The 12313-nt window shown below is 35.8% G+C and overlaps 1 protein-coding gene across 1 annotated transcript in view; it reads left to right on the top strand.

Annotated features, from left to right (window-relative positions):
- Positions 1–12313, top strand: part of BicD (Microtubule-associated protein Bicaudal D) — a 62412-nt gene that overhangs the window by 7616 nt on the left and 42483 nt on the right. The window contains exon 2 of the mRNA XM_081742504.1: positions 3689–3829. Within this exon, the coding sequence (XP_081598630.1) occupies positions 3689–3829 (141 nt within the window). The remainder of the gene's footprint in view (positions 1–3688; positions 3830–12313) is intronic.

Raw genomic sequence — 12313 nt, 5'->3', positions numbered from 1 at the left:
TGGAGTGAGTGCAATATTCAGTGTCAACCTGTCATGTAGAACCCAAGATATGACTTTTATAATCAAGGTACAGTCACAAGTATAATCAAGTATAATCAACAAGTTGCACATCATCAGTTAGGTTTCTTTCGTCATCACGTCTTCATCACATTCGTATATGATAATGCCTGTCATCTCTGCTGATGGAACTCTCTTGTCACCAATGTATGTGCAAGTGGCAGAAGGGAAAGGAACATTTTTCCAAAAGACCAAAGACTTTTTGTCAACTCTTCCGAATATTAAGGCCTTCCCAAATACAACCGCAAACCTGCGGAAGAGTGATTTAAGCGTGTTTTATGCCAACGTGTTTTAGCCAAGTTTGGCAGAAAGAAACCTAACTGATGTGCAATTTGTCGATTCTTGGACAGCGAACAAAGACACCAACTTGCTCTACGAGCATGTACCATCCGGAATGAATTTCAAAGTTGAGCTGATCCGTTCTGGTTGTACGGGTCTGATACAACCACTTGATGTTTATGTTTTTAGACCATACAAGAACTTTGTGCGCTACGTGACAAAGTTTGTGTTATCAGATACTCACTTTAATCTTTGGTTCCCGCGAGAATTTTCTGAAACTTCAAGCCTTAACCCATTACCAGTTTACCTCATGTTTATTCAAGCATTTGATCATGTTTGCTTTCTACAGGTGTGGATATGTGATAGAAAGACCACCAAAGGTTCCGACACCTCTGGAGTACTATTTTGAGACATTCACAGGCGATCATTGTACCATGTGTAACGGATTGGCAGTATTCAGCTGTGCTCACTGCAAATGTATCTTCTGTTTGAACCATTGTCTCATCGAACAATTGCACGTACAATGTTGACGAGCATGCACAAATGATGCGAAGGCTAATGCCTGTTGCCGGAATTTTCCTTTTGTAAAGCGAGTGGCCTAACTATATTAGAATTGTCTGGATTTTCATGGCCAATGTTGCCAACTTTAGAACTCGTTTTTCTTTTCGTTTCTAGGTACGTCGGTTTTCTGCATAGTTGATGCTTTCTTGTTTTGTTCATTCTTATATGCACAGCTCGTGATCAAATGTGGCGCATTATGGCCAACTCCGTCTTTTCCGTATTTTTCGTACTTCTGTTTTTTTTCTATTTTCTTTTTTTAGATTGTACCACTGATTACACCCGTCATATCTTATGTTCTACATGACAGGTTGACACTGAATATTGCACTCACTTCATATAGTGCTCTTTGCAAAACATGTATGTTTCATTGCAGTTGGCAACACTGTTAACCCCACTGGTGGCCTTCATTTCTTGCCTATTGTGGCAAATCTCTTTCTATACATCACTTGTCAGCATTGTATTTTGCCGTGCCCCCTTTTTGCGGAATTTGCACTTTTCCCCCCTTGTCCAACCTTACTGTTTCCCGAACTTCCACCCCTTATATTTCTTGAACCGATTGCTATGGGCAGCTAATTTTTTGGAAATGCTCATCTCTGTTACAGCTCTTTCAATTGGCATAGGTAACATCTTTCACTGCAGCTATCATTTTCGGAAGGTTCCCTTGTTAGTATACTTGCCACGCTCAAATCGTCCCGCATTTATAAATAACGCTCCAAATAAGCTACAAGAAGTGGATGCATTTGTTAGTATGTATCAGTAATAATAATAATATCACTAACAAAAAGGCACTAATAGAGTCCTTTTAAAAAAGTAATCCAACATATTAAATATGCAGCTACAAAGATCAAACAACGTGTTCACTAAATTTGTACAAGAGGATAAAAAAATTGGACAGCTCTTTCTTTTCCAACGGGTCAACTGGAAAACCACCCTCAACTAGGACTTGCTGAAGTATCCCTTTCATGTAAGAAACAAGTGAGTATATTTTTACAGTGTGAAGCTGACTTCCAAACTTCCAATGCTCAAACTTGAAGTGGTGCATCTATAAGTACTTGTTGGAATAGAGTAATAAAATCAAGAATACAGCCTGCTCCTTGGACGCTGGATCCATATGAAGATGGCATTACTCGCTATTTCCTTACTGTTTTCGTTGAATGAGGATAAGGCTGAAATAAAAAATCTTTTATTTCAACCACTTCCGGTTTGAATAGAGGGCTTAAGGGAGAAGATGAAATCTGTTGTTGGAACGTAGAATCGATTGAAAAAATCTTAATAGCATTTATCGTTTGTGCTCTACGGAAATAAGTATTGAAACCGAAAGTAATAGTAAATTGAACCAATTTCGATTTCGGTAGTGTGTTTGCATAGTCGTAATACGTTGTCTTGAGACGTTGAATCGTTTACAAAAAACAATTTTTTGGTATGTGTTACCGTTTTCTTTCTACGGCGGTAAACGTTAAAATCGGTATTGAAATCGGAAGAAATAGTAAATTTGACCATTTGTTGTTTTGGAAGAGTGTTGCGGATAGTGATCCTATGTTGTCTTGAGACAAATATATATATATATATATATATATATATATATATATATATATATATATATATATATATATATATAGTTATTTGCCGTCGGTCCAGTGTCTCAAGCATATACAAAACTAAAGCGATATAAAAATGTAACCAGTATTTCACCAGGGAGTATTACCCTGTGCTAATTAAACTCAGAAAGGATTTTGTTACGGATTATTGTTACCCGCTTCCTAAGATTCTGCTTTTCTTATCTCGTGTTCTCATCTCGACCTTTTTAAAATCTTTTTATAGAGGCATTCCAGCGAAGATAATGTAATTACACATATTTTACAGTTGAGCGACGGATCTTGTCCATCCTGAATATGTTGATGTAATTATTCACATTATATTAAGCGACAAGTTTGAATAGTGGAGTAAGCGCGTGGAACGAAAGAAAGGGGAAAAAATAGCGTTATTTGACTTGCATCCCTGCCTATAACTTTATAATAATGTTACGCTTTCAGTCCATTGATTTTCAGTGTATTTATTTCTGAATTTCTTAACTCACAATCCGGTACTTTATTCAGTTAAGTACTCGTTTCTTAGGACACTGGGAGATAGAAACTCCCTTCTGATTTGCAATTAATTCATTTAAATACATACACAACTTATTTTTTTTTTTTTTTTTAATGTGTAGTACGTATATTTAAAATAATGTGGTTGTGTAAAATTGAAACAGTTACTGCATTTGAATATGCACTCAGCAAATTGAAAAATGATAAGCACTTACCTTTATTGCATCATGACGAGAGCTAATTCTGCAGTGTTTCGGTAGTACTTGTTACTGCCTGCATCTTTATCAATATGGTTGGGTTACTTATGAGCACATCAGTTCACCTTCATTTCGCACCATTTCTCTTTAAATTAATGTATATTATTAGTAAGGCGTTTGCTAAATATTAATTAATATGCGTAGCGAAGCTTCATTCCGATGAGTTATAAAACAGCAACATTTTAGTCATTTGTTCATTTGGAAAGGGTAGCATTACGAATATATCTAATTAAGTTGTGTTTTATGGGTTCTATTCTCTACTAGATACATTGACCGCATATAACAAAAAATGAAAATTTTGTCTTCGCTGTATATCGATATATTTAGTGTGAGATACTCAAGCAGATGTCAAATGACATATTTACATTTTTTAAGTAGCATAAATATTGTGTGAGTTTTAAATAGAAACTAATTATCATATATCCACTAATTGTTATTGTTTCTTTCTAGGCGCTGGCCAAATTCCAGACAAGTCATAAGGTGACAACTAAGACAGGCATTGAACAAGAAGAGTCTCTGCTCTCTGAATCAGCAGCTCGTGAAACCTCGTTGAATTCACAAATTTTAAATCTTGAAAATGAAGTTAAACAGGTAATGTTAACATTAGTTCCTTACGAAAAATTGTAATGTATGGTTTGAGTACGTTTTTTGTTGTTGTTGTTGTGTATCCTCCTATGATGACATAATTTGCTTTTCTTTCATTATAATGTAAACCTCGTGAAGACCAATCTTACCAGTAAACTCAAAAGGTAAACACCTTGCTCTTCTATATTTGTAGTTAAAAGCCTTTCGATTTTCTTTCATTTCTTAACTAAAAATCTCATTGAGACATTTATTTATATATTTATTTTTTCGTTCATCTGCAACGTTGAGCTCAAGTAGTTAATGTTATTTCGTTTCGGCTGCCACCAGAGTACTAAGGTTGCTTTGCTCCAAGATCTCCATAGTACTAGGGGCATAGACAGGGTTGGCTGCTTTAAACCAACTTAAAAAAAAAAATAATCGAAAAATGTTAGTGAAAGTGTAACTATTCGTAAAGTCTTGATGAACACACATTTGTGGGTTATCACGTTTCACTCTCGTATATTATTCGTATTATATACAGACCTAAATTCCCCATTCATTACTCAAAGAGATTATATTACAAAAGCAACTTATAAGTTTATGAATGTTTCTTTTGTGATTTTTTTTTATAGTTTGTTATTATTGTTATGCAATTGCAATCAAAGGACAGTTCTAAATAATGTTTACTATTGATAAAATACATCGAAATACCGTACTTTTTTGGGGGAGGGGAGGTCATACAAATCCCACGAGAGGCATTTATTAAAATCAGAAGTATCTTTGGTATCTATTTATGTATAAATGGGCCAGAGCCAAAGTGGACTCAAATAATTCGTATCTTTATTCACTTTTCTTACTGATATGCAAGGTTAGTCGTTGTATTTCTTTAACTTGGACTAATAAAAGTCTTAGTGAACTAACTTGAGTAAATTAGTTCTTTTGTACTCTGCAGTACTTTGAAATTGTCCATATGTAATTCTGTATAATGGTTTCACTTGTGCAATTGTTTATCTGTTTGTCTTTCTAAAATGATTCTTGACAATTATATTAACAAGTATGTAAAGATCAGTACAACGTATTTTTATCAGGAGTCCTTCGTGAGTGAGTCGGCAGATGTATCGCATTTGTGGCCAATTAGTCTCGGTTTCGAATTTAAATGGAGGACAATTTCTCTCGGATGTAAGCCGAGAAGCGATTTGGATTCCACTTTAAGCTTACGTGACCCCTTCCAGCATAACCCGGTTGTTGCATAATAATACCAAGGCGAAATAATCTTTTTTTCTGTCCATATGTGATATAAATACATAAAGCAACTTATTTAAACAAACAAACAAACAAAAAACTGGTTTAAACCCAAAAAAACACGTGTTTTTTGGTTTTTTCAATAAAAACCATGTTTTTTGCCAACCCTGGACACACATGTCTCAGTGGTAGATCGCCCACTTGTGGTGCGAGGGTCCGTATTTCAAGGGGTTTATGGTGAACAGCATTGTCTGTTGGGTTTCTCCCATTTGTTGCACATACTCATTCCGTTAATTCTTTCATAATCATCCACTTTCATTAATACCCAGTTTCCTTTAGCCTACAGGGCAAAATTGTGGGACGTAAAACTGAAACCTCAAGTCTTATACTGTATTAACTCCATAAATTTGGCTCAATTACTAATCAGCGTGGGCGTTAACTTTCTCCAAAATATTGAAGCCTACTTTGTTTTTCGAATGAAAATTCAATTGTCACTTCCATGGATGTCAGAACAGGAAAAGCTGTCGCGCTGACAGTATTGTCCCGTAATTTGTTTGAGAATATATTGGTAGTAGTGTATTTATGATTGCGCTACAGATCTGTGCTATTATATCGAAAGCAACATCTTAGAAAGGAGGCGGGAAAGATCACATAGTGATATCTGATGCGTACTAAAGCCATCTTTAAGAGTGAAAAGCTCCTTGTCATACTTTAGCAGATGATCTACGTACTGTAATAAGTACTGTCACACACAAACTTGTAACATTAAACTTGATATTTTGAATGTTCGTGGAAAACGTTATCAAAGGAAAAGTACTGTGGAGAAGGTAAAGAGAGAATGGGGTCACCGAAATATTGTGGACAGATTGTTTGTTATGATATAGAAACTTACAACTAGAGGAGAGGGGAGTGGAAAAGGTAGTTAACATTATGTTCGAAAGCATTTCTATTCTAATACTAATGTAGTACGTTCAGCCATGGAGAATTGCCTGTCCTGACGATCTTTATAGACTGAACTTCTATTAGAAGAAGTGGCATTGTTCGTTAAAGTAAACACTCTGCTTGAAAGATTTCTCTGATCATAATCTTGTGCTGGTCGAAGTAGATATTCAACTCAAAAATGTAGGCAGAAGAAAAGTAGGTAACAAAGTATTGAATACTGAATAGTTGAAAAACGAGGAAATAAGAAATCTTTTCGTTAAAAAATTCGAAGAAAAATGTTCAAACGAGGAAAGAATAGGTGCAGGTAGTAACGCACCGTGGGGACACATTATAAACGTTGCTTACAGAAAGCCGCAGAAGAAGCAGTAGGTTACCGCGAACACAAAACTGCTAAGAAACTATGGGTTACAGAGCAGATGTTACAGAAAACGAGGGAGAGAAAGATGTGGAAACAGGTTGATACAGAAGAGGGCAGAAAGATGTACAGAAAGTTAAATAATGAATTACGAAGAGAAACAGATAGAGCGAGGGAAAAGTTTTACAAAAGAAAATGCGAGTACATAGAAGAATTAGAAAGAGTTGGGAAATATGAGGAAATGTACACCTTGTCTCAAAAAGGTTGAGCGCATTCTTTATTGGTGTTTTGAGGCAAAAATTTTCTAAGTCCAGCTTCGGGTATCTTCGGGAAAAAGTAAGCCAGGTTCGAACCTCCAAGCCAGCCTTTGCAATCGGGAAAAAGTTTGCAGATGTGTTTTTCTTCTTTTAAATATAATAAGACTTGTTACCAAGTGTTTAAAAAAGCAACATTGATTGAAATACTTAATGATACAATATTTCGAAACCTTTTATTAATGTGACCACATGCTTGTTTGTCATTTAGCTCTCTATACGTAATGGAGCATTTAAATACGTTAAAGAATCTTTCCATATGTAAAAGAATGCTCAACGTTAAGAAATAGAACATAATTATCGCCTGAGTACTAAAATAAAAGTCAAAGTAGAACAGAAACAGCGTTTGTAATGGATATGAATGTCATAATTATCTTGAGATCCGTTATACATCGCTAGAAGCTTAGTTCTCGAAGTCCTTGTGTTAGCTCATTGGTAAGCTGTCGGATTTCAAATCATAAGGTTGTGAGTTCGAATCCAATCTGGGTCAATACTTTTTTTTAAATTATATTTTCCGCAATGCATGAAAAATTATATAAAATAATTACATTAAAATACATAAGTTGTTTATATATAACATAATAATTGCAGAACATAGTAATTATTATGTTTAAAATATAACATCTGATATAATTTTCACAGTAGGTCGGTATTATATATGAGTATGTAAATACAACATAAGAAACTCGTTCAATAGCAATAAATAAATCATGTAGTGTATTTATTTGCAGCTATTTGTCATATAGAGAGTAATTCTCAACATTCATAATATAGAATGTCATTTATGTTCTTGAAAAGTTATTCGATGCATAAACAGAGGGTATAAACAGAGAATCCAAAGTCGGAACGCTCGCAAAAAAATTCATGAACCCCAAAGGTCACGTGAGCAGACTGGAATTGTCCTTATGAAGCATGTCACAGCAGAAAGTCTTTACATATATTTTCAATTCAATTCCTGATATATGCTTTTGCAATGTGGAGTTGTGATGCCTTGAGTCGCCCTCTCTCGCTCGCTCGCTCGCTCACTCTCTCTCTATTTATACAGAATATAAAAGTGGATTTATGTGTGTGTTTCAACATAATTCTGATATATCTAGAGCAATTTTTACTATATTTCTTACAGTCTGGAAAAAGAGTACTGTCGGGATACATATCAAAAATGCTAGAAACGGGTCGATATTATTATTGAATCCATAGTTTCGTGGTCGCTTAGGTGAATAGCTCTACTTTCAATTCAAGTCCAATTAAGCTCCCATTAGCACCCAGGGTGGTAGCGACATAAAGATATCGAAATCAACCGATATTAGAATCGAATCGTAAGTTTTCAGCGCCGCTAACAGTGCAGCATTTCCCATTAGTCCACATTAGTCCCATTGCCTAGAGGGCAACATATTTGCAGAGTGCAAATTTTAAAACTTGAATAATATTTTAATTTTTTCCGTATGAAAAAGTTAAAAATCATGAGCAAATATACTATTTCACGAACAATCCTCTTTTACTATTCTAATATGTTTAATAATAGCGTAAGAAATGTAATAGTAATTCAGAACATGTTTCACAGTTGTTATTTTTTCTTACATAGTTGTAGCTGTAGCATGTAGTGAGTGGAATTTAACTGTAATAAATTCACTAATTAACCATATTCGAATTAAGTTTTATTTTTAAGTTCGGAATGAAGGGGCGGAGAAATATGGAGTTATTGGGGGCACCGAGCTTTTCTACATTTTACTTTCAAGATCTCCATTTTTCTTTTGTCATTTGTTCCTAATAAAAAAGTTCAGTCACTTTTGGATTGTCATAGGATAGTAGGAGTTGGATTTTGGGATGCAGCCTGTGAGATTCTAGAGGAGCTAACTGCTTGAAAAAATATTTTTGAATCATCTGTAACATATGAAATAAGGATATGCATCATAAAAAATTGAAAGTAACTATGTCTGCGTAATCATCACGGTCAAATTGCAAAGTCAAATGAATTGACGTTTGGTATATAATCAGGCTCCAATCCCAACTGGGAAGTTGTCATACGCGTGTCACTTTCATTATAATACATATCCTTAGGGGGAGTAGAAGTCCGACTTTTTGCGAAAAATTTAGTATCTCACAAGCCGTTCAACTGAGAGCTGAAATTCAGCATATAACTCTTTATTAAAAATAAAGAGAATATGCCCTAGCATTTTTTAAAATTGTCTTTTATGAAAGGGGGGACGGGGGTGCATTTTCTATATATTGGAAATTGGTAGTGGGTTGATTTGTAAAAATAATCGAAAACAATTGATATTAGTTGAGAATAAAATTGAGTAATGCAAACTAAAGTTCTTATTGAATTTTATACCCACTGCTTTCTATTTATAATTGCTGAAGCTGGTGTTTAATGGAGCGTTCCGAGCATAAGGCAATCAAGCCATAAAGTTAGAGAAAAATGGCCATAAAATTTGTATTCTAAACTTAATTACATGGGCATTTTCAATTAGTACGGCATGCTTAATTATATAGAAAATTAGTTTCTCTCTCTCTCTCTCTCTCTCTCTTTTTTTTTTTTTTTTTTTTTACGTTGGTCTACTTTTCCTTGATTCGAAACTTTTAAATTTCACCCTATTTTCTACTGAAATGTGTCTGTAAGGCAACAAAGAAATAATTACATATGATAAATTTAAATTCATTTTAATTCGGAAGATGAGAAACACTTTGCCATTATATATCGTAAAGGTCAGACCCACCAGTATTGTAACAAAGAGGTGCTTGAGCCAATGACGGTAGAAATTCAAACTCCGATAAGTGATAATTTCACAGTCTTGTTTTATTACAAGTGTAATCTCTTTAGTCAATGGAGAGGAGGACGTGGGTCATCGGTCAGAGTTGATGTCGATGGGTTTTGGTGGGTCGGAGTTGGTCGCAATGGTTCAGAGTGGTTCATAGTTGGTGGTGGGTCAGAGTGGATCACGATGGTTGATGGGTCAGAGTGGGCCAATGGGTCATTTGGTTGGTGGGTCATAGTGGGTCATGGTGGGTCGTGGATCAAATTTTCATTGACCCACACCATCTCTGGTTAAAATTGTACTAAAGATAAGAGGCACCGAAGATGCATGTCGGCTATTATGCTCAAATTTTGCGCATGGATAGTACTCCACCAGAAAGCAATAAATCTGAAACGGTTCACGGTATGACCTCCTAGAACTCGAGATGTAGGGGTTTGTCTGATTGGCTAAATTAAGACGTCAATGATTTATCCTTCAACAACCAAGCTTTTTATGATCGTTTCCGTGGGGAAGTCAGAAGAACACGTGCCTAGTAATCGTAATATTGATGGTTCGCGTCCACCCCGGGGTATTTGTTTTGTGTTTTTTTGTTTCGCCTAAATATAAACAAATCACACATATAGGCATTTTAACATATTTTGGGAGAGTAATTTTGTGGTTCGTTGGCGTTTCATCGCGTCTCAGCCGCTGGTAGTAAAGTTTTCAAAATGGAACTTGAGCCATCACGGATCGTCGCTGCGGGGCCACCAATTTCTGGCGAGAGGTTAATAGTTGACCATCTGTAGTCCACCGACGCTTACAGCTTAGGGTAATGAACGATGTCCTTGCCTTGTAAACTTCATGACTACCGACGTCGGCAGTCAACTAGCTTTTAGTATTCCTTTACTAACCATCTATCGTTCATGTTTGTACACGGTGTTGTCATAATAATATTATTATTATTATTATTATTATTATTATTATTATTTGTAGTAACAGTAGTATAATTGATGATAGAATAATTATTGTCTAGGTAGGACTACACACAGGATTTGGCTCGTTTTGGTTGGACTTGACTCTAATCCGAGTCGAGTTGGAAGATATTTTTCGCGCCGAGTCCAAGAGTAGACCTCAAAGATGTCTGTTTCGAGTCGAGTCGAGTTTCAAAGAAAAGTCGTTCGTGCCCATCCCTGCTAATGAGAGCTTAATCGGAGTTAAGCGTAATTGAAAGTCTCACTATTTATCTAAGCGACCCCGAAAACTATGAATCTAATATCGATCATTTTCTAGCAATCTTTTATATGTATCCCCCTCCCATTCACCATAGGTAACCCGACAGCACTCTTTTTGAAACTATAAGAAATGTGGTTAAAATTACTCTAGGCCAGTGGTTCTCAATCTAATTCCTATCACGATCCCCTTTTATCATACGCTCTTGCCAGCGACCCTTTTATAATTTGTTTTATAATAAGCTTGTGTGGGATTTTTAACATACCTATTTCTATAATAGTAGAATCCATTTTTTTGTTTATAGTGAACAGTGCCATGGAAAATCATTGCCCGGGGCGAGAGTATAGTACGATGTCACCGTATATATGAGTGACGTCGACAGACTAGCTACGAAGCGCCACCATGGTTGGCACGAAGCTCAATAACATTTTCAAAATAAACAATACCTTTCCTTAATTTTGAGCACATTTTATTACGTTTTTCCTTCTATTTTACACATGTGCACATGCACTTTCCTAACTTGAGTAACACACTTCCTCCGAAATGTGTGGCCCCTCTTTTCGGCGCCCGGCACTGACAGTGGATACAGTAACTGTAATATCTATATTCCCAACGACGAAGGTGCTGGTTCAAGATGGATGTTAAACTCCTTCATTGAAGAGGCCATTAACGTATCCGATCTAAGCCCACAACTTCTTGACCAAATAATAGAATGATCATGCGACAAGTCTTTGCAACTGGTTTTCTGTAACGAAGACTTGGACAAGTTCTGCTTGATGAGGAGAGAAAAATATCCTGGTCTGGTGATTGCTGCTTTAAAAGTAATAATTCCATTTGCTATATCGTACTTGTGCGAAAGTGTTTTTTTTTTTTATGGTAAACATTAAAACAAAGATAAGAAATCGCTTATCAGTTGAAAATGGCTTGATAATATTCGTCATGAAGATTGAACCGGGCGTTGCTGCACTAGTGAAATTACACCATGCTTAGGTATCTCATTAGGTTTTAATTTTAATTGTATTTAATTTTAATTTTAATTGTATTTATTTAATTGTATATACAGTTCTCATTAGTTTTATATCATACCTCTTTGATTTAAATTCATTTTTAAACAACTCTACTAACTAACTAACTCTATGGCCTATGGAACCCGGAGGTTCAATGCCGCGTTCACAAAAGCTCTACACTGACTTCTATCCTTAGCCAATTGGATCCAGTTTCTACTTTGTATTCTTATCTCAGCGAGATCCATCTTAATATTGTCCTCCCATCTGCCCCTAGGTCTTCCTAATGGTCGTTTTCCGTTTGGTCTTCCGGTCAAGACTTTCAAAGCGTTTCTACTTTCTTCCATTCTAGCTACCTGACCTGCCCACCTAAGCCTCCTAGACTTGACGACCCTAACAATGTTGGGTAACCGTATAAATTATGTAGTTCCTCGTTATGAAGTTTCCGCCATTCCCCATTCCCGTTCCTCTTGGGTCCGAATATTCGTCTAAGGATCTTGTTCTCAAATACTTTCAGTCTATGTTCTTCCCTCAGAGTAAGCGACCATGTTTCGCAACCATACAGAACAACAGGCATGATTATCGTTTTGTATATTTTAAGCTTCAAATTTCTCGACAGAATTCGCGACGACAAGAGACTTTGAACCAAATAGTAACACGAATTCTACACCCTTTGAAAATGTTCAGTA

Source organism: Thermobia domestica, chromosome 16 (genome assembly GCF_964235325.1).
Source record: "Thermobia domestica chromosome 16, izTheDome1.hap1.1, whole genome shotgun sequence".
Taxonomy (NCBI): Eukaryota; Metazoa; Arthropoda; class Insecta; order Zygentoma; family Lepismatidae; genus Thermobia; species Thermobia domestica.
The sequence above is the reverse complement of the archived record's forward strand: the minus strand, read 5'-3'. Positions and strand labels throughout refer to the sequence as shown.